This window comes from Eptesicus fuscus, chromosome 7, assembly GCF_027574615.1.
Source record: "Eptesicus fuscus isolate TK198812 chromosome 7, DD_ASM_mEF_20220401, whole genome shotgun sequence".
Taxonomy (NCBI): domain Eukaryota; kingdom Metazoa; phylum Chordata; class Mammalia; order Chiroptera; family Vespertilionidae; genus Eptesicus; species Eptesicus fuscus.
In genome coordinates this window covers 102,894,760-102,917,964 of record NC_072479.1, presented here as the reverse complement: position 1 = coordinate 102,917,964, position 23,205 = coordinate 102,894,760, and the positions used below count along the sequence as shown (strand labels likewise).

Sequence of the window (23,205 nt, the reverse complement as noted above, 5' to 3'; positions counted from 1 at the left end):
CTGAGGCAGGGGACGCCGGCGGCCCCCACCTCCCGCGAGGCCAGGCGGACCCACGTGGGGGGGGGGGGGTCCCGCCTTCGGAGGCCGCCCCCGCTCCGAGCAGGGACGAGCAGAGACTCGGGGGCTCGCGGGTCGGAGCATCGTCCCCGCCCCGCAGGCCCCGCACCCGGACGCGAGAGCCGCACCTGACCGCCACCGCCCCGGCCCCAAATCAGGCGTCGCACCTGCGAGGGGCGGCCCGGGCGGTGCATCCACCCTCCTCCGCCCGTCCGCAGCCGCCCCCGCGTCCCAACCCGAGGGGCATGTGTGGGCCTCGGCCCCGCAGACCCAGCCGGCCCCGTCGGCCTCTCCCCGCGCACTCACCTGCCCCACAGGAGATGTCCAGCTGCCTCGCCGCCGCGAGTCCCCGCCACCTCAGTGCCGACCTGGGTCGGGCTCGCTGCTGCGCGCCTCGGATCCAGTCAGCGCTCAGCGGCGGCGACGCCACTGCGCACGCGCGCAGGTCCCAGCAGGGTGGCCGCGGGGCATGCTGGGGGCTGAAGTCCTCCGGGTCCGATGGGCGGGAGCGGCGAGGTTCACACGCCCCCAACCCCGCTTTGGAGCCGCCTCTCAGAGCTGAACAACTTTCAAAGCCCATTTTCAGCCTAGCGATGTCCACCGGCCCCCTGTCTGCACTGCAGCCCGAGGAACTTGGGGCAAAATGGGGTGAACCAGCTGTCAGGATGGGGGATAGGCGCGACAGGTCTCTGGGAAGGAGGGGCACTTACTTGATGCTCATTTTCTAAATATTTAAGTGCCTTCTTTACGAGTGTACAGAACTAGTACAAGACCAGCCTGATCCACGCTTACACAGTTCACAAGCTTTGGAAGGAGCTCCAAACTGGAACAAATTGGTTGAGGTCATGCCCAAGAAATGTACGCTCCGGGTATTCGCAATGCGGTGGGAGTAGTCAGAGGCCTGCATTTGAGCCACTAAACCACGCTAACATTGAGCTCACCCACAAAATGAGAATGTGAACTTATGGTTGAGAACTAAATGCTATTTGAGAAAATGTTAATACACAGTACAAACTAATAGTCCAAGAGGGTGGCAAGCCCATCTCTGATATCCGGGTCCTAGCTGACATCAGGCTCTCGGTTGGAAAAACAACGCGATTGCCACATTTTAGAAAGGTCACCAAAAGCTACAATGGTATTACGGGAATGTTTCCTAGAAATTTCACCCTATTCCGAAGAGATTCATTTGAGGGCTGCTTACTAACCTAAGCATGGATTCCTAGTGGTGTTCCAGGGTGGTGATGCCCAGGGTAAATGAATGGAACCATAGGCAAAACCCACAAAACACAGGAAGGCAGTCTCAGTCATCTTACTGTGTCATGCTCACTTTACAAAGCACTTCCATGCAATTCACAACACGCAAAGCACGGTTCGTTTTATCATTTGCATTTTACAGAGGAGTTGGCCAAAAGAATGGGAAGCACTGACAGAGCCAGGATCTGAACCGTTTCTGTGGCCAAGTTCATTTTTTCTTCCCAACTACACTAGCCCTTACAAATTCTGCTCTTTAAAAAAGAATTGCCTTCCTGATACACCAAGGTTGCAGGTTTGATCCCTAGTCAGGACACATACAAGAATCAACCAATAATGTATTATAAGTAGAATAAATCAATGTCTCCTCCCCCTCTCTCTTCCCACCCTTCCCTCCTCTCTCTCTCTCTAAAGCCAATTTTTTTTTTTTTTAATGCCATAGAGCAATGAATCCCAGCCTTTTTGGTGTGGTAACATTCCTTTTCTCTCATATCACAACTTTCAAGGGCTATTATTTCTTAAATATATCTTTATAGAAAAACACAAATTTAATTGTAAGGTAAACTTAAGTGTCAAAACTCAACGGCTGATTAACGCTAGTTTCAGCATAGGCCCCTTAGGTTTTTGCAATAAAGCATTAGCATTTTGTCTCTGCCTACTTTCCCTACAGACTTAATAGGGAACTAAGGACTTACATTTGTCAGAGATTAATATCCAGCAGGTCCAAAGGCCACAGGAGAGAGACTAGCTACCAATTCTATAAAACGTACTTATTTATAAATGCTGTGTAAGAATACAACATACACATTTAGCCTCCATTAGACAAGAGGGAGAAAGAAAAATGCTGAATTCTTAGGTTCCTAGGACAGCACCCACGGCAAGGCCCCTGTTAATTAATGCCACGGGAAGGGTGGGTGGGGAGCCAGGTACTGAAGTAATTCAGCCAGTAATTCCCGCGCAGGTGGGAAAAGCACCTGCCTCATGATGAAGAGCGAGTTACAAGCTGCTAAAACCCTGCGGTGTGGATTTCTTGTTGAAGTTACATCTCAGGAGCACCTTTTCTGAGTGGAGCTTACTGAACTTTACGTGTTCAGAGGCCGAATTCTGTATGTCCCATTATCGAGGAGCCACTCATCACTCTGTGGTCGGCTCCCTGCCCTGGAACCACAGCTCCAGGAAGGCAGACTGTCTTGCTCACCACTATTCCTAGTCCATAGTCGGGTGCTGAAAAATACCTGTTAAAGTGTGAAACCTCCATCAAAAAAATCATTTTGCAAATACTTATTTCTTCCAAGTTATCAATAAGAAATAAAGCTTTCTAAGTATATTTTATTTTACCTCCTACTTATTCCTTGAAAGAAATGAGCAATTTATTTAAGGAACTATGGTATGAATCCTTCTGAGATGTTATTTGGATTTCTGGATTACTTTATTTTTAAAATACATTTTTATTGATTTCAGAGAGGAAAAGAGAAATAGAAATATCAATGATGAGAATCATCGATTGGCTGCCTCCTACATGCCCCACACTGGGGATTGAGCCCACAACCTGGGCATGTGTCCTCACCTGGAATTAAACTGTGACTTCCTGGCTCATAGGTTGACACACCAACACTGAGCCACACAGCTGGGCTCCGCATTATGTATTTTAAATAAATTTGGCTTGTACTCTTACAACTGGCACTATCCTAATTACAACTTTTAAAGACAGCTGTCCTTTGAAGTTTAAAACCACGGAAGAGGTTTGTTTCCCATTGTCTTAAATGTTTATGCCTAGAGCCATAGCAGTGAAAGGCTAGATGGCTCATGGATGGAAACTGATTGGGAGGCCTTCATGGTTCATCTCCTTCCCAGTCTCACATGTGACCACTTAAAACCACTATTCAATATGAGCTTATTTCCTACGAAACCCCTTATGGGGAGTAGGGACAGGGGTCTACAGAAGTTCCCAAAGATATCTTCAAACCCCTCCTTCCTTGCTATCCTGGGCTGAGATGTTGCCTAACCACAATTTCTGGCCCTCTATAGAAGAGGAAGGCCTAATAACACCACAAATATAAGAGAACTGGCAGAACTAAGTACAAAGTCAGAATCTGAAAGGGCAAGTCAAACCTCGCTTTTCTAAGGCTAAAGGGCCCTGTTATATAAGATACACAGGGCCTCTTATTTTCATCCACCCACCCATTCCTCATTTAACCTTTTGACCAAGTAGTCACCTGCAGATCTTGTCTTCTGATGAGCTCATCTTGAAAGCTGGGCCAGAAACCAAGCTGTTTCTTCTTGAGCTTGGACTTTTCACGAAGGCAAATTTATAGCCACACTCACCACTTATACCATTTTTTCCAGAAATGTGGCCTCTAAGAACTTCACTGTACACATCATTTAAAAAGGTAAGGACAAGGTCACTCAGATCCAGAATGGAAAACCAAATTCTGCTTTGACTTCTAGTTACATTCAGAATTAGCTAAATTTATGAGCTAGATTTTGTGTTCATTAGACTACATCTCTTATAAAGAACATACCTTAAGTAATACATATGAATTTCAATATTTAAAATGTTACAGATAAAATGTAATTTCTCTTCCAAATGGGGTCTTGGAACAGAAGAAGGACATGAGCTAAACACTAAGGACTTTAATAATGTATCAGTATTAGTTCATTAATTGTGACATTGGTACCATACAAATATATTAATAATAGAGGAAACCAAGTATGGGGCATATGGGAACTTTGTACTATCTTTGCAATTTTTCTGTAAATACAAACTTCTAAAATTTAAAGTTTATTTAAATAAAAATTGCATTAAGAACTCGAAAAAATACACAAAAACAAAATGAAAACCACCTGAACTCATTAGCCAAGCAACCACACTTAATATTTCATTATGTAGCTTTCCAACTTCTTTAACTTTTTACTTTTTTTCTATTTAATTTCTGACTCATTCCCCAATCTCTAGTTGGTTCTAGTTCAGGATATACTCTCTTCCATGGGAGGCAAACCAAACCAACAGCAGCACCCTCCAGTCTCAGCTGGCTCCCCAACTGACCACAGAGAAGAAAGTTGGTGAACGCTCCTGGGCTCAGAAAGGAAAGGACATTTCCAGAGCGCCTTCTTTTGTCAGACTCTGCTATGCCACTGCAGTCACTGAACCTCACATCCACCCAGGATGGATGTCTCCATTCAGGAGGCACCTAACCTGTGCTTCCACTTGTCACCAGGCGCTACTGTTATTAAATGAAATCTACCATCTGCCAGGGGGAGGGGGCAGTAAAGTGTCCAGGACCCTGAATGCAGCTGAACAGAAGCCAGTTGTCCTAGGGTTTGTCCAGACCCTGGTTTCTGGATGGTTCAGCTCCTTGTTTGCATCACTGGTTAACTGAAATCAACCTAATTTTGAGAAGGCATGAATTCTCTCTTCTCAGTCAAACATCAGCCCACCCAAATGCCTTTAATTAAAGTGCTAAATGGGAAAATAAGATAACAAAATTGCACTTAAGAGTATATCACAAATATATAAAAATGAGCATGGAAGAGGAAAGAAGAAACACACAACAAACCAATGTACCCATTCAAATAGCCCAGGATCACCAATCACGAGTTCAGAAATCCAACAGAATTGTCAGAACAAGACTGTCAAGATCTTATTTCCTCTGAGGAAATCTATTAACTCCACGGTATCGGATATCCCCAGTGTGTCTATGTAATAGAAATCCTCTGATTACAGATACACTGATGGTAGGCGCTTCCTCTGAAGTGGCCCACACTAAAGAAGGAAGTAGAGTGATTGATCAGAGCCCATTGACTTAATTCCTTGTGCCAGACCCGATTTAAACATCCGCACGAGAGGAGTAACAAATTGTTTCTGAAAGAGTTGAAATGTCATATGGCTCCACATCATCCATGCTTGCTACACTGAACTGTATTATAAAATTTGGTTTTCAAGATTGCCTTATTCTCCTTCCTTTCCAATAAGTTGAGCTCTTTACTTCTACCTTTGATTAGATACAATTGGAGGCAATTAAGCCTCTCCTCCCTCAAAACATTCCCATTCCCGACAACTAGACAACTAGGGAGTCTTCTGTTTGACCTGAAAGGGGGGGTGGGGGGAGAATCACTAACTTTTAGCATCTCCAATATCTGGGTCCAAACCAGCCTCAGACTCGAAACAATGGATACTGGTCTCAGTTGTGTCTCTTGGGACAACAGATAATTAAGTCATTCTTCCCCCTCACAACCATATTGGAAGCACTGAGTTTTCTCTTACAGGATGAAGAGCCCTAACATTCCTTCACCACTCATGACAAGGTCTTCTTTGGAAGCCAGCTCTCCAATGAACTGTTCCTCAAACTGGCTGTCCAAACCTGAACATAATACCATGAGTGTGGAACAGTAAGACTGGTGAGTTTTCTGGACACATACCATTAACACATCCTAAAACGGTCTCATCTCACTGGCAACCCTTTCTGGTTTATACCGAGTCTAAGGTTAACTTATTCACATTTATCTTAATTTTTTCTTCTTAGTTTAGGCCACATATCAGTCTATTTAAGGTTAGATAAAATCTTAGTTATTTATCAAATAAATGTATTGGTTAATTCTCCTAGTTTTGTGTCATTTGCAAATCTGATAAAGCAGCTTTCTTCTTCCCAGCTTTGCTTAAAAAATATGTATCAGCACAGCTAGTGACAGAGAGCTGTGACCTAACACTAGTGCCCTCCCTCCAGTGGAGAAGATCTATAATCTATCTTCCTTAGCTACAGCTAATTCAATAAACTATCGGTTTGTGTAACCAGGACTGAAGATTGTCAAAGGCCTTGATGAAATAAATATTCCCTACTGGCTTTTACTTGATATATAAAAGTCTTATCAAAAGATGAAGTAAGGTCAGGTACAATCTGAGCTGAGTAAGCCTGATGATCAAATCAGTTTCTTTGAGAATTTATTGTATCTCCAAATGTCATTACTTATTTTAGCCAAACGTAGCTGAAATAAAGATATCCAACCGTACTGAGTCACTGAATCCAGGTTACTTTGTGTCTTAGACCCAGATCAAATCTACCTTCAAAAAAGAGGACCAGGAACTTGCTTACTAACTGGAAATCAAGTGAACATGTGAAATGGACTAGATTAGAGGGAAAATACGCCTCGAAAGAACAGAGGGCAAACTGTGAGCTACATTTATTACGTAAGTCTGTTTTGCTGTAAAAAAAAAAAACAAAACAGAGTCCAACTACAAGGTAATTTACTTCTGCATTGTAAACCTTGAGAAATGTGACAGTGCCACAGAAAGAAAAAAGTGCTATATTAACTTAAGGTAACAATTTTTGAGGTAAAATAAAGCACTAAAGTTAACACAGCTAACAATGACTTTTTGTTTAATTCTCTTCCAACTCTACAGACATAATTCTGCTTTCACCTTCATTACATGTTCATATGGTTTTAACAGGGGATAAACCTCCTCTTCTAAGAATCTCCGTACCTGCCAAAAAAGAAAGCAAATATGAAACAACACATTAAGATGTAAGTTTTGATAATACTTTTTCAATGTCAGTTTATATCACTGAGACCTAATTAGATAAAGAACTTACTCCACCAATGAGCTATTTTTCTCAATTGCCTGTCAGAATTCTCTCCTTAGACACAGGCAGCTTAGCCACCATGCCCACATATGCTATCCTTCCAAGCCGGGTTTTCAATGGGTCTCACCATTCTCCACCCAGTTACCCAAGCTAAACTCATCACTGCTTCTTCCCGCCCCTCATTCAACCAGCTATGCTCACCCTTCTAAGAGCCCTCAAATCTCTCCCCTTGCCTGTACCTGCCACTGCCTTGGCTCAAAGCCCTCATCATCCAGTGCTTGGCCCATGCAGCAGCCTCCTTGTTGGCCTCCCTACTTCCTGTTTAAGTCTTTCAAATCCAAAACTCCAGAGTGATTTGAATATAAATGATAAACTCTTGCCTGTCTTCAACTTTAAATCCTATAACTTCTGGGGCAGTTGATATGCCAGCAGATGACTGCCGTTTCTCTCTCCAATGCTGGACATATCCTCTCAGCCTGGTGATCCCAGGTTAACTCTTACTTGGCCCTAAGATTCAGCTCAGATGGCATGCTGTCCAAGAAGTCTTCATCACCTTCTACTATTCTAGGGTTATGTCATCCTTTGTGATCCCCCAAAAGATGTGCTTCCCTCAATTCCTGTATGTACTGCTTGGTATTATGATGAACTATTTACAAGTCTTCACTAAGTTTTGAGCTCCCTGAAGAATCTACACATCTGTAAAGCCCCCAAATTAAACACTTGAGAAATGCTTCTGAATCGACTCTTGTGGTCCCCAAAGTCCCAGAGGAAAAATGGGAAACACTTACTGAATACACACTAAGCACCAAGCATCATGCTAGGCCTTTCAATCTCACATCCCTTTATGAGATGTGTGTTTATCTCGTCAGTAAATGCCAGAAATCAGGACTCAACTCAGATCTACAGGATAAAACCCTATCGTTGTCCATTATACCACATTCTCTAGACACGTGGTCAGCAAACTGCGGCTCGCAAGTCACATGCGGCTCTTTGGCCCTCTGAGTGTGGCTCTTCCACAAAATACCACGGCCTGGGCGAGTCTATTTTGAAGAAGTGGCGTTAGAAGAAGTTTAAGTTTAAAAAATCTGGCTCTCAAAAGAAATTTCAATCGTTGTACTGTTGATATTTGGCTCTGTTGACTGATGAGTTTGCTGACCACTGCTCTAGACCAAAGGAGAATTCAGAGAAAACCACACAGAAAATACTTAAGGCAGCTCAAAACAACCAAAATTTTACAGTCTAGACAGCAACCTGCTTCGAATTCTAACTGGCCCCATTTTCAACTCCTCGCCACACACACACACACACACACACACACACACACACACGCAGCCAGCAGTATAAAAAGATGGCATTTGGGAAGCCTGCAGCTCCACCGAAGTGCTTTGAGGCTTACCTGTTGGGATGCACGCCCAGTGAAAGAAGAAGGATCCAGTAAACGGTCCAACTGGGAGTGAATGGGACTGAAGTAAGCATCAGCGAGGATTCGCTCTATGAGGTCATTGTCACCTCCTTCCTGCTTGACCACAGCAGCTGCCTGCTGGGAGAGCACTCTAATTTTCTCATGGCAATCCTGGAAGACAGTGAGGCCTTGTTGGTTCACTACGAACAGGGCACCTGAATGCCTGGGTAAGTCCCCGGACACTTCACATCATACTGTCTCTGGCTGGTACAAAGCCCCTCCAGGCTGAGGTGGTTCCCCTTATAGTCTGGCTCCACCAAGATCGTGACTCTAACCACAACCTAGGACAGGGCAGGCTCCTCTAAAGCCTCTGAACCATCTGCCTGTGTCCTGCCTACTTCCCACCACTCCCTTTGGAAATTCAGACCTCAGCCCTTCACAAGAGTGGACCTTTTCTACAAGGGATTGATTCCCTTTTAACAATCCGAGTCTCCACAATCACCCTCCAGAATAAGCTTATTTTACAACAGAATATGGTCACTGTTTTGTACCAAACCGTGACTGAAGGTAATGACAGAAACGCCTTCCTTCATCCACTCCTCTTCAGGACTAAAGGTGCACTCAATCTATCCAGGAGCACAAGGAGTTACAAACCTGGCGGTTACCCCCAGCTTTCACCATGGCCATGATGATGTTCTCTGTGGCCATGAAAGGGAGCTCTTGCCGAATGCGCCGCTCAATTACCTAGAAGAATGAATGAAAGGCCTCAAAGTTGCGAAGTCATAGACACAGTAAGATATCAACTATGACCAGCAAAATGCATATCAGGGTTATGAATTAAATCTACACCATATGTTCAATTTTTCTTAAAAAAATTTTTTTTATTGATTCTGGGGGGAAGAGAAACGCTGATTTTGTTGTTCCACTTATTTATGCATTCATTGGTTGGCCTGACCAGAGATCGAACCCACAACCTTAGCGTATCAGAACGACACTAAACAGCTGAGCTACCAGGCCAGGGCTTAATTTTTCTTAGTAATCCAGATATTTCTTTGATTTAAAAAAGAAATATTGATTTTAAAAAATATTAAGTAAACTTTTAAAAGTTGCTTCACTGAAAACAATTCCTAAAACCTCAACTGTTAAATTTCAGTGCCATTGCAAGAGCCAAGTACCTGACGGAAATGAACCCGTCTGCCTCAGGTGCTTAAGAACAGACAAAGGGGGTTCCAAGATGGCGGCTGATTAAATGGAAGCCACACTGACACTCTCCCTCGACCAAACTGGAATTACAACTAAGATATAGAAAAATCATCCCGAATAACCAACTGAAGACCAGCTGGAGAGAACCCTTACAACCAAGGATGTGAAGAAGAGGCCACATTGAGAATGTTTTCTACATGAAGCTTGAATGTTGTTTTTGAGAAAAAATGTGACTTTATGAAAATAACAATTAAAAAGTAAAAACAAAAAAATAGGCAAATGGAGGCCCTGGCTGGTGTGGTGAAGTGGTTAAAGCATCGGCCCATGTACTGAAGGGTCACAGATTCGATTCCCGTCAAGGGCACATACCTGGATTGCAGGTTCGATCCCCGGCCCCAGTCGGGGCGCATGTGGGAGGCAACCAATCGATGTGTCTCTCACATTGATGCTTCTCTTTTTCTCTCCCCACCCCCCCCCTTCCCCATTCTCTCTAAAAACCGATGGAATAAATACCCTTCGGTGAGGATTAACAAACATGCTAAGGGACAGTCTACTCTGCTAGTCACACCAGACCTGATGATTCTTGCTGGTAGACTGTTTAAGCCAATTCAAAGTACTTCGCCCCATTTTCTAGAAACATGTCTATAAATTCCACATGTTTGTTCCCTAGATTTCATGTCAAAACCTGAAGAACGAGCTCCTGTTGGGAAGAACTCCTGGATCACACCACAGCTCCCCCAACATACCCACTCCAGAGCAGGAAAAGGTTACACTCCCCTTCCCACCCTCTAACCCCTCCCTAATGTTTTGCTTTTTAATTGAGGCCTCTTACTTTGGGGTACACCACCAGTCCTTCAGAAACGTTCTGCAATGTATTCAATATAGTATCTGCAGTGAGAAATGCCTCGGCCAAACAGATACGTCTAGAAAACAAACAGCCAATTCAGTTATCTCTTTAAACTAATAACAATTTCAGTGAAATGTAGGGTGCGTCCCAAGCAGTCCTATTGACTTCTCATGTCATATGTGCTATTTGGACAATTTCCTTCATTCTCTGACTTCAACTACCTCAATATCCTGACGACCCTCAAATCTATCGCCTCTTGTCTAGACCACCTGCCCAAGCGCCAGACCATATACTCAAAGAGCTCCACCTGGTTGATCCATTGGTATCTCAAACCCCAAACTGAATTCAGCCACCTTTCCACTGCCTCCTGCTCACCTTCTCAAAACTGCTCCCTCTCCCTGTGGCTTCTGGCTCAGTAAATGGCACTAGCATAGCATCACCAAGGCAACCACCTTGTCACTCTAGTCAACCACCAAGGCTGGCCCAGGCTCATCTGCCACTGTTTTATGTCTACATCCTTCCTCTCCTTTCACGTGGCCACTGTGGATTTGGATTTTTAAAATAGCCTCCTAGCCTGGCCAGCATGGCTCAGTGGTTGAGCTTCAACCTATGAACCAGGAAGTCACGGTTCAATTCCCAGTTGGGGCACATGCCCAGGTTGTTGGCTAGATCCCCAGTGTAGGGCGTGCAGGAGGCAGCCAACTGATGCTTCTCTCTCATCACTGATGTTTCTTTCTTTCCCTCCCGCTCTGAAATCAATAAAAAAAATTTAAAAAATAAAATAGCCTCCTAACTTGTTCTGACTAGATTAATGTCCCCTTATAACTGAATGTCCTAATTGTTGCAGGGTGTTTTAGTAGACATATCTCACTAGGTCACACCCTGCTAAAAAGTATTCAATGGCTGATTTCTGAATGAGTACACATGTCATATTTCCATAGGTAAAACCTGGGTTACAGATATCCCAAAAAGCTAGCTTTAACTATGTATCCTCTACTCAAGAAATCCCAGTACAATGCAAGCAAACCAGTGTAATGTGAATCTGCTTTAAATAAGTACATACATACATACAGCAGAAAACCACATACATGTTGAAATTACTTCTGACCCACCTCATTCACATGTCATTGTGCCAGGCACCACAGCTGACATCTACCTGCCTTCAGAACATTAGCTAAACTCTTTTTCAGGGCCTATAACGCCCTTCATCAACTGGCTACAATCCCTACCGTCCCACCTCATCTCTTGCCACATATAGACTTCATTCCCCAGTGCTACCTATTAGTAACTCAGTTTACTCCGTAAAATGTTCTTCTTCTGTCTTTGGGCTTTTATACATGGTCCCGATCTTGTCTTAAATGTCTTTTAAAAATGTCTATTTATTTCTTAAGTCTTAAGCATCACCTCCTAAGAAGCTTTCCCTGACTCCTCACAGAGTACCTTGCACACACTTTGATCCTAACACTTATCACACCGTTTTCTATGTTCTTGCCTCCCTGCAAGACTCCAGGCTCCTTGGGGACAATGAGAAAATGCAGAGATACTCAAAACATGCTTCTGTGACATCCCCACTCCACTGACCGATTGGCACTATCATCCAGCGTGCGTTCAAACCATTGCACAGATGCCGTCTGCAGCGGGTCCATGATCAGGGTCATGAGGTGACGGGCAAGGCTGCAACACCGCTCTGAGCGCATCGGGTTCCGCTTGTATGGCATCGCACTGGAGCCTGCCCACGTACAAGGACAAGAAGCAAAGAGAGAAAGACTTCAGAGGAGTGAGAGCCTGAGCATGCTGGTGGGTGAGCCATTAACACACGCCCGCCAGCCGGCAGCACCTCTGCGGTGTGCCAGTCTTCACACACACTCACCAATCTGTTGTTTTTCAAAGGGTTCCTCCACCTCCTTGAGGTTTGCCAGGAGCCGTATGTCGGTGCAGGTCTGAGGAAAAGAGGGGTGGAGGCATCACCCACACTCTTGAATGCAGGGATGCAGGGACTAGACTTCTGGAGGGGACTGCTCTCTGTGTGCTACTGCTGAGTCTAAAGAGCTCATCTCCTTCATTAGCATGTCCTCCCTAAGAGCGCGTGGAGAGAAACACTCAGACTTCTCTTGACCCCCGAAGAGCTGGGAAGACAAGCTCAGGGAGCCTGGGAATGTTTTTGTGAAACATTGCGTAAGATATTGTGGAAAGACAATGGCAAGATGAACTTTAATGAGAACACCACAACTAGTTCTTCCCTTCGACACACCTTAATTAAGAGACTTGTTTATGGGTCCCATATTGTTAAAAATGAAACCTGACATCGCTTGAGCAAAGTAAAAGTCTGAGGCTGACTGGTCTGTCTGTGGTGTCCAAAGCTCTAATCCCACCCCACCAGCTACCACCACTCACCTTGTGCACCGAAGCCCCCAAGCTAGCCAGCACAGACAGCACCTCAATATCCACTTTTCGGGTATAGGTCTGTCCTGTGATGATGAAAGCTCTAGAAATAAAAAATAAATAGAAAAGAGCCTTAAGTGGAAATATTTCAAAATGTGACTGTGTCAAACAAATGAACAAAAACAGACCCTAAGTGAAAGCTTGGTCTCACTGGTATACTAAGTCACATTCGGCCCAGAGGACTTCACTGATAACTAGTTCCCGGAACAAACTGTTCTTCCACCCTTTTTACTAATACCCAGTCAGCCCCTGACCCAAGAAGGAAATACAGTCCATGTGCCTGTTGTGTCCTCCTGCAGCTGATGGATGTGCCTGGAAGAGCCACAGTGGAGCCTGGTGGCCCTCGATGGAAATGGCCAGGTTTAACTAATGCATTTGAGGCCTCAGTAAATAAACAAAAACAGCAACATGTGTAAGGCTATTATTCTAAAAATCTCCGAAGTACAAGTTTCCTTTTTCTTTACAGATTGTAAGAAAACAGAATCCAGGCTATAGGAAAACAAATCCCAGACAAGCAATGAGAGGCAATGGGTGGAAAGAAAAAGCCAAAAAAGTTAGGGTCAAATCTACAGATACAGTGAACACAGGCCGTTCATCATTTAATAGGGAGACAAACACTTTCCCATTTACCTACCTCTTAAATCCTGCCTTTTCTGTCACCAACTTGTCAAGCTGCTCTACCTTGGAAAGAAAAGACATCCCTATAGTAATCCAGGGGTGTCTATATGAGAATATCTCATCCTGCTCAGATTGCGCTCCCCGGACCCCTTCCAGTCCAGATTCCACGCATCCCGAGATCAATCCCCTACGGCTCCACCACTGAGTTTCTGTGCCCCAGGTCGCTTTCAGAGTACCTTCTGGTCGTCTCCCTCGAAGAGCTGCAGGAAGCTGGCCTGAGTGCCAGTGGTGCCTTTCACTCCTCGGAAGCGCAGGTCATCTCGGACACGCTTCAAATTCTGAAGATCCATGCAAAGATCTTGAATCCAAAGACAGCAACGTTTCCCAACTGTGGTCAGCTGAGCAGGCCTGCAGGCAACCCAAAGAGAACACAGGGAAGTTCAAAGCCAGGAACTGACTTTCAGAACAGCTTCCTTGCTTCCTCTAGTCATCACTGTTACCCCTGGGAAGAATTAAAGTAAGAGATGGAGAAACGCGTATGGACAAAACTGAAACTAAAAACTGTAAACAAATAATAGTTAAGGAGATTCTATGCCACTTATAAATATCCAAAGATTATAAAGCTAAAGGGCTCCCAACACAGTTGTCTCTTCATCAAGAGGAAATGTAAGGGCAGAGACAATGTCTGTTTTGTTTATCCCCAGACTTTGGTAAGAAATATACATACACTCATGTAAAAACCATTTGCCAAGTATCTAATGTTTTCTTGATTTTGGAAATAAAGCAACAAACAAAACAGGCACCCTGTCCAATGGAGTGCACACTGTAGTGTAAACAAATAAACAAGGTAACTGTTGATTTGTTGTGCAAAATACGAAAAAAGAAAATGAGGACAATGGAGAATGCTACTCTAGATTGGCAATCAAGGAAGGCCTTTCCTTCTCAACCTTGCTAATGCCGCGACCCTTTAATACAGTTCCTCATGTTGTGGTGACCCCCAACCATAAAATTATTTTCGTTGCTACTTCGTAACTGTAGTTTTGCAAATATCTGTGTTTTCCGATGGTCTTAGGCGACCCTGCTAGCAACGCACAGGTTGAGAACCGCTGCTGTAGAGCCTAAGACCATCGGAAAACAGATATTTACATTACGATTCATTAACAGTAGCAAAACTACAGTTATAAAGTAGCAACGAAAATAATTTTATGGTTGGGGGTCACCACAACATGAGGAACTGTATTAAAGGGTCGCGGCATTAGAAAGGTTGAAATCACTGTTGTAAGGAGTCAAGACTTTATAAGGAACAGCCATACTGTGGAGATCCCCAAATCACACATAACCAAAGGACTCGAACATAACAGCTAATGACTTTGTATGTAGTCTGAAGCCTAAACCAATCCACTACAGGTCTGTTTCTGAACATAAAACATTACAAATAAACTGCAATAATGCAGGAGTCCTACTAGCCCATTCCAGATGGAATTTCTCTATTAGGCTGATGACACTGATAGCTGGAGAAAAAGAAACACCAACAGGAATGTCTCTAGCAGACAGACCACATGCTATAATACATCTCCAAATTAATCTTAAGTAGTTTTCTTTGCTCACTCCTGCTAACAGATTACAGGTACAAGCAAAGAAATAAATGAATTTGCATGGATCTGTTCACAGCAGCATTTTACATAATAGCCACAAATGGAAATGACCCAAATATCTACCAACTGATGAATGGACAAATGTAGGTAGACACTGAAAACATTGTGCTAAACTAAAAAAACTAAAAAAAAAAACCCACAAAAAAAACCCAAAAGAGATGAATATTGTATAATGGTTGCCAGGGGCCATGGAATGGGGGAATGAGAGTGACTGCTAAAAGATACAGATTTTTTGTGGGGTGATGAAAATATTATGAAATTATATACTGGTGATGACTGTATAACTGTAAATATACTAAAAACGACTCAATTGTACACTAAAAGGGATGAATTTTATAATACGTGAACTATATCTCAATACAGTTGTTTCTTTTCATTGCAGGGACTGACACATACCGAGGAGATGCCTACACAGCTACACCGTTTTCTGAGTTCCCAATGCCTGCTAACTGTGGCAGCAGACACCTCTCATCATGCTATCCCCAGCGGAACACTGGAATGCCTGCAGGCCCTGAGCATCTCCAACAGATGCAGGAGAGGAAGAGAAGCTGCAACACAGGTCATGCTAGTTGTGTGTGTGTGGGGGGGGGGGGGGGGGGGCAGCAGAGAGGAACACACAGACGCTGAGCACTGCCTCCTTCACATGGACAATTTCTTCAGGTTTCTACCAATAAATACAGGCCCTAACTTTTAGGAAGATTAAACTCAACTTGGGCTTTCCTAAATTGATGATATAGGAGATGACAATCTTGTTACCATAGCAATACCCCATCAAAACATAAGGCACATGCTAATTCATCACTTCTGAACTACCATCACTCAAAACCTGCTACTCTCATTCCAAAAATCACATAATCAGCTTTTAAACAGGGTTTTGTGGAGTAATCATAAAAATATTTGCATTTTATTTTTTTATTTTTTTTTTTTTAAATATATTTTATTGATTTTTCACAGAGAGGAAGAGAGAGGGATAGAGAGCCAGAAACATCGATGAGAGAGAAACATCGATCAGCTGCCCCCTGCACACCCCCTACTGGGGATGTGCCCGCAACCAACGCACATGCCCCCGACCGGAATCGAACCCGGGACCTTTGAGTCCGCAGGCCGACGCTCTATCCACTGAGACAAACCGGTCTCGGCAAAATATTTGCATTTTAAAAATTGAAAAAGATTAATTACCCTACTATCTCCTAAACCATAGCAATCAATATTTACAGTTTGGTATAATTTCTTCCAATTTTTGTGCTATTTATATACTGTCTTTATCCCTAACATTAACCTAAGCATGTTTCTGTATTAGTCTTACTTGAATAATTTTAATGGCTGCATATTATTCTAACCTGTGGATATACCATATAGCTTATTTAATTATCCCCTTATTGTGGGACATTCAGATTGTTTCCTGTTATAAATAATCCTATATAATAAAAAGTAATATGCAAATTGACCATCACACCCTCACACAATATGGCCACCCCCATGTGATCACAAGATGGCCGGCAGGAGAGGGCAGTTGTGGGTGATCAGCCAGCAGGGGAGGGCAGTTAGGGGCGACCAGGCCAGCAGGGGAGGGCAGTTGGGGGCAACCAGGCCGGCAGGGGAGGGCAGTTGGGGGCGATCGGGCCAGCAGGGGAGGGCAGTTGGGGGCCATCAGGTCAGCACAGGAGCAGTTAGGCGTCGATCAGACTGGCAGGGGAGTGATTAGGGGGTGATTAGGCTGGCAGGCAGAAGCAATTAGGGGCAATCAGGCATGCAGGCACGCGAGCTGTTGGGAGCCAGCAGTCCCGGATTTTGAGGGGGATGTCCCAGATTAGAGAAAGTGCAGGCTGGGCTGAGGGACACCCCCTCCCCCAGTGCACGAACTTCATGCACCAGGCCTCTAGTATTTTAACAAAGATCTTTGTACATAAAACTTTCCCCATAATTTGGATTACTTCTTTGGTCTAGATTCCCTAGAATAGAAGTATTAAATCAAGGGGCATGAATACTTTCTAAGGCTCCTGATACGTACTTCCCAAGGCTTCCCAAATGAACTATTGCATTTACTCTCTCTCCAGTACAGCATGGAGGGTAGGTATCAGGTATCTGCTTACGCTATGTTTTGAGATTATTCACCTCAAGGTTTCCCTGCAGAAGAACTGAAAACTAAATGAAAGCCAGGTGCACATAAACAAGCCCCATTCCCAAGATGTAATCATATCACTTACTGGAAATGTGTGAAACCTAAGGTGGGAAGATCAGCTCGTTCCTTAGCAAAGTCAGCAAGCCGAGAGATCACTCTGGCAAGCTATAAGAAAGACCATGTGGTAGAAAGAGGGTGAATTCAGGTTGAGCTCATTACATAATCAGGAACTAAACTTTTACACAAGTTAATATAGAATTAGACCTCCAGCTCATGGAAGGCACAGGCATCTTTTCATGTTTGTATCCTCAAGTGCCTCAAAGAGTTCATAGCAATGAACATTTGAAAAGTGAATTGACTAGAAATTAGATGTAGGATCATTCACCTGAATAAATGAGCATTTATTTAGATGACTATTGTATTGATTTACTCGTAAGTGGTGCCCATCCCCTATCACAGGGAATCCAGTGCTGGTAGGAAATTTCTGTCAACTCACCTTTGGCAAAAGCAGGTCAAATGCATTTCTAAGAATAATCAGGTCCTGCAAAGGAAAATGCAATGTTTTTATATTAAACAGCTTTGCCCAAACATTATTACATAACACTTTCTGGCCATCATAACTGGGTTTCTCAGCTAGTCATCTACCTCACTATTAGCAACCTATTGTGCAAACCAGAAGATGCTAATGGATGTCGTTTTCTGATTACTGCTTTAAAAGCATACCAACTTAGAGAGTGGAACTACTGGAATCTGTAAGGAACAAAACCTTTATACTCATAAAGCCCAATTTATGTGGTATCTAAAATGACCGGAAAATACTTAAGGAGTAACTCCTGAATACTGTGAAGATGCCCAGGTCAACAAGGTCTGTACTTCCCCACAGAGTGCTTGAGTCTCAAGAAGCTTCCACAGGGCCCATTCCATTAGTTTCCTCTCCTTTTTATCATGTCTATCTTTGCTAACAGACAAAAAAAGACATGAACCAGAGCATCAAGGTTTAGGAAATTAAAGCTGTTTTTGAGGGAGATAAGAGATGTATTTCAGACAACTCTGAAACATACTTACACAAGACAGTAATTGCTGAGCCCAACTATATATTGGGCACTTTTAAAAAGTGCATTTGAAGTGACAGGATTGTTGTTCTTCTGTTGACTCACTAATTACACACAGGTGCCTTCAATTATGTACCATTTAAGACTAATAAAATATTTGGGGCAACTTAAAATTTGGTGGCTTGCTTTTGAATTGGAAGTGTATCTGGAATGTAACTTCTGTTCCCACTGGTGCACTAGGATTAAAAGCACAGCTTTCGTGCCATTCTACGGGGTCTTGTATCATTTTCAGCTATGTAACCTCTCTTTAAGTTTCCTGAGCTGTAGAGATGGGAATAAGAAAGCCAGATTCCAAAGATTACATATTATGATTCCATTTATATGAAATTTCTAGGAAAGGCAAAACTATAAAGAAAGAAAGCAGGCCAGTGATAGTATGGGTCTGGAAGCAGGAGTGAGGGCTGACTGCAGACAGACACGAGAGAACTTCTTGGGGTGAGAGATGTACTCTGAAACTGGAGGGTGATGAAGGCTAACAATTGTACAAATTTACTAAAACTCATTGAACTGTATATTTAAAATGGGTAAATTTATGGTATGTAAACTATACCTCAATAAAGCTGTTTTAAAATGAAGATAATAGCATCTAACTCTTATGACTGTCATGAAGAATAAATGAATCCTATATAATAAAGAGATAATTGCTAATTAGAACAGCAGATCAACCTTCTGGACGAAGCCGGGGCTGAGAGGGCTGAGCCCCTTGCACACATTTCGTGCATCGGGCCTCTAGTATATACACAAAGTGCTCTGAAAAGTGCCAGGCACCTAGTAAACTCTTAGGAAAATATATGCTGATGCTTTTTCTAATTAAAGGTTTTGTTTAAGAATTATAATGCAACTCTTTTTTCTTTTCTGATGTCACAGTAAGGAATTGTAATGGACTTGGGAAAGAAAAATCCCTTTGGAAAATTACCTTGGCCACGAAAATGCTAAGACCTTGGTTTACGCCCAGCATGCCAATGGGTAAGCAGTATCTGCAGGTCTTAGTCTATGGAGGTGAGTAGGGGCTTATAGTTTAGATTGGAAGAGTACCAAAAGCAGAAAATTCCTAAGCATTAAGTTATCCCTAAAACTAAAGATCTATGGAATCACTTTCTCAAACTGGATAAAGTAAAATACAATCTGTAAATGCATTATAAATAATGATGACTGAGTCCTAAGTGGATACAAAACAACACGGGTTCCTACTGTATTGTCTCCAACATAGCAGGAGGTGGCCCCAAGATGTATAATGCCGGCGGCTTTGGGACAGCAGTGGCCAAACGTGTGCACATGAGCCATCACATCATGTCGTAATTTTTTCTCTTCCTCAGCTGCCATCTTGAAGTCGATGTTGTCTAGGTTTGATTTCATCTCCTGGATTTGTTCATCTGTGATAGGCAAACCCAATGTCTGCAGGACACACAAGATAAAATAACATAACTTCAGGTGTCACAATTATTTGAACTGAAGTAACACTGAGAAAAAAAATTGGTTCATGCTATCATTTATGCTCTACCTCCCAATTGTTAAAATTTGGTGTACCTCAAAGTACATGGTTAGGAGGGGATGACTTTCTCAATGAATCTTGGTAAGTTGTATTCTAAGTAAACTCCAACATATACAACAATGTAATTCTGATCGTTGTTCCCTCTGGCCCTATATCTCTGCTCATTCCCTCATATATTTTGGTTTCTGGGCTCAAATGTCACCTCTTCAGAGAGATCTCTTTCCTGACTCAATGTGACACATCGTTCTGTGTCTCTCTATCTCTTAGCCTGGTTTTACTTAGAGCACTCATCACAAGACATTTTTACAGATGTCCATCCTAGTCATTAGAATATATACTCATGAGCAATGTTGTCATGTTTATTGCTTACTCCTTAGTGCCTGGCATGTAAGTGCCCAAATTGTGGGATCCAAGCCACAGCTTTACATTTGACCCAGATGGATTTATTCAGAGAAAGCAAAATTATGAATGCTGTAAGTTGTTTTCCCAACAAATTAGATACAGAAATTCAGTGCAACCAAAAGCAATTCCAAAAGATATTGATTAAAAAATAAACACACCAACATCTTTTTTTTTCTTAATATTTTTAATGATTTCAGATTGGAAGGGAAAGGGAGAGATAGAAACATCAATGATGAGAATCATTGATTGGCTGCCTCCTGCAAGCCCCCTACTGGGGATCGAGCCCGCAATCCAGCCACGTGCCCTTGACCGGAATCGAACCCAGGACCCTTCAGTCCGCAGGCTGACACTCTATCCACTGAGCCAAACCGGCTAGGGCTACACAACAACATCTTGCATTCATCCATCACTGGAAAAATCATGCTGGCAAAAAACAGTTGGCTGCCCAGGCAGCTCAGAACCCTGAATGTGTACATTGGTGAAATTTATTCAAACCTCATTTGAAACTCCCAAGCCTTGGTTCTGGGGAGGATCTTGCATCTTAGAACTATCTGTCCAAGATGGTAACTAGTGTTCAGATGAGACTATTTACATTTAAACTGATTAAAATTAAAAAGTACAAATTCAGTTCCTCAGTCACACTAGCCACATTGCAAGTGCTCTGCCTTGAATCTTAGGGGGACCTATGACATTTCAGGGCTCCTCCCAGAGCAAAGCAGCAGGGGGCAGCATGACCAAACTGCTTCCTACCCGCAAGCAATGTATCTTCTCAAAGTTCATTCCAGATTCCTCATTTTCTACACTCTTAATCTCTCAGTCCTCATTTCCCCCCTTCACTACTAAATTATGTAACTTATGCTAATTTTGACACCCTAACTAATAGGTAAACTAAGTTTAGGGGATCATATCAAAAGTGTATGCATTTCAGGCAACATGCAGACTGGGCAGAGGAAAGAACACATTCAGACAACTCTACAGTTCAATTCCAGCTTGAAGCCATTGACTAGCCATGATGACCCTGCAAAGTCTTGGAATTCCACTACCCTAACCTGTATAATAAAGTACCAAAGGCTATAGAAAGTCAGTACATGCTGGCACATAATAAACCACAAGACACGATTCATGTCCTCTTTTACTACCCATTATTGTTACCTGAGCCAACAGTTTATGAAACCTCTCTGTGCCTACACTCCAACACCGGTAAAATCTTAAGGATTGTTTTGAGGATTAATAAGCTATTAATATGTAAAATCTTTTTTAAAATATATTTTATTGATTTTTACAGAGAGGAAGGGAGAGGATTAGAGAGTTAGAAACATCGATCAGCTGCCTCCTGCACACCCCCACTGGGATGTGCCCGCAACCAAGGTACATGCCCTTGACCGGAATCGAACCTGGGACCTTTCAGTCCGCAGGCTGACGCTCTATCCACTGAGCCAAACCGGTTTCGGCTAATACGTAAAATCTTAAAAGAGGGCCCAGCACATAGTAGGCCCTATAGAAATGTCTGCCATTATTATGTCACTTTATTTCCTTGAGCACAGTGATATGGAGGGGGTAAACTAAGAGGAAAATTTCCTTGGGGGTAATTCCCCTGTACCACCGTCCTAGTCACCTAGTCAGGGCTGTTTCAGTGTTTACGCGTGCCATTTCAGAGGGCACTGCCATCTTGCTTGCTGGGGCATTTTCCTCTGAAACTTTACAGCTCTCTGTATCACCTTCAGTTTCCTTTCACTCCTTTGGGGGAAGGCCCCTCTGGAGCTATTTCTGAAACCTTTGCCCCAATAGCTCTACATGCAGTTCTCATCAAACAAACCAGAAGTCCCGTCTAATAAACCTCTACTTTGACTCCTCCTCGGAGGCCAGACGCGGACTGGTGAAGAGGAGAGTGGCCTAGGAGACACGGACTTTGCAGTGACAGCCCAGTGCCTAGAGACACGGGGGAAGACGACGTGGCTAATCAAGCGCTCAGGCCCGGCACTGACCCCAGCCAGGCTCACGTCCCAGTTCCGTTCCAGCAGCTGGGTGGCCCGGCGCACACAACGCCTTTGGTCATTGGTTTTCTCCCCTCTAATGCGGGAAGAGCATCAGCTACTTTGCAAGGGCTTTGTGGGTTAAATGAGAAAAGATACGTAAAGAAACGGGCACAGCAGCACGCCCCGAGCGCTCCTGCAGGAACGGCCCCGGTTCGGGACCTGCGATCACAGACTGCACTTCTCGCCGCCGCCGCCGCGTCTCCAGCCCTCCGAGACGAACAGCCTGTGAGGCAACAGGTGGCGGCGCCCCGGCTCCTCACGAAAGGGAACACCCGGCCGAAAATAGAGGGGCAGCTGTCCCCTGGCGGCTAGACCCACGTGGGCGCCGAGCCCGGCACGAGCTGGAGCGGGCCCGCCTCCCTGCGCGGGGTCGCTCAGCGCCGCGGCCCGTTACCTGCTCGGCTTCCGCCAGCCACAGCCAGAGCTGCCGCCAGGTCCGGAACTTGTACTTGTCGCTAAACACGAAGCACATCTCCGGGCTGGCGTAGCGGGAGGCGAGCGGCGAGCGGTAGCTGTCGTACCCGCAGGCCGCCGGCTGCCCGCCGCAGTCTCCTCGCGCCGCCATGCCGACCACGCCACCCCACCAGAGTGGACGGGACAGCCGGGGCGGAAGCAGCCGTCTGGAGGCGGGACTTCCTCTGCTGGGGGCGGGACTTCCTCCACGTGGTCCCGTCCCTGGGGCTCCGGAAAACCTGGGGGGGTCAAGAGTGCGGCGTTTTGGCTGGTAGCTCGCTGTCTAGGGTTAACAATTTTCTCTTCGTTTACAGGAAACGTTGGTTAGCGCTTCATACATTACTTAGCCGCTCTGTTCCTCATTTCCTCATCCGGAAAAGGTACATTAAGACCTGCCTTGCCGAAACCGGTTTGGCTCAGTGGATAGAGCGTCGGCCTGCGGACTGAAGGGTCCCCGGGTTCGATTCCGGTCCAGGGCATGTACCTTGGTTGCGGGCACATCCCCAGTAGGGGGTGTGCCAGAGGCAGCTGATC

At 44.2% G+C, this 23,205-nt stretch overlaps 2 protein-coding genes across 3 annotated transcripts in view; both read right to left on the bottom strand.

The window, feature by feature from the left end:
* The window catches only part of SGSM3 (small G protein signaling modulator 3), a 33,238-nt gene extending 32,773 nt beyond the window's left edge, over positions 1-465 (bottom strand). For both annotated transcript variants that reach the window (XM_054719555.1, XM_028149954.2), the window contains exon 1: positions 364-465. The gene's annotated coding sequence lies outside the window, so the exon portion shown is untranslated. The remainder of the gene's footprint in view (positions 1-363) is intronic.
* A 5,997-nt stretch (positions 466-6,462) lies between these two features.
* ADSL (adenylosuccinate lyase) lies at positions 6,463-22,833 on the bottom strand. Its single transcript, XM_008144595.3, has 13 exons — positions 22,613-22,833; positions 19,480-19,683; positions 17,673-17,717; positions 17,262-17,341; positions 13,636-13,807; positions 13,416-13,462; positions 12,734-12,824; positions 12,210-12,279; positions 11,921-12,068; positions 10,325-10,415; positions 8,944-9,033; positions 8,284-8,460; positions 6,463-6,787 (listed from the first exon to the last, which is right to left on the bottom strand). The coding sequence occupies exons 1-13, from the start codon at positions 22,781-22,783 to the stop codon at positions 6,701-6,703; spliced, it is 1,473 nt and encodes a 490-aa protein (XP_008142817.2). The 5' UTR covers positions 22,784-22,833; the 3' UTR covers positions 6,463-6,700.
* Positions 22,834-23,205: the final 372 nt, after the last annotated feature.

Bases quoted from the DNA above. Each gene is read 5' to 3' on its own strand.
- ADSL (XM_008144595.3), bottom strand. From the start codon at position 22,783: ATGGCGGCGCGAGGAGACTGCGGCGGGCAGCCGGCGGCCTGCGGGTAC. The intron at 13,463-13,635 runs GTACTCTGAAAG...TTTCTTTCCAAG, and splicing joins TCGAGGGAGACGACCAGAAG to GTAGAGCAGCTTGACAAGTT. The intron at 8,461-8,943 runs GTTTGTAACTCC...ACTGTCTTCCAG, and splicing joins AAGCTGGGGGTAACCGCCAG to GATTGCCATGAGAAAATTAG.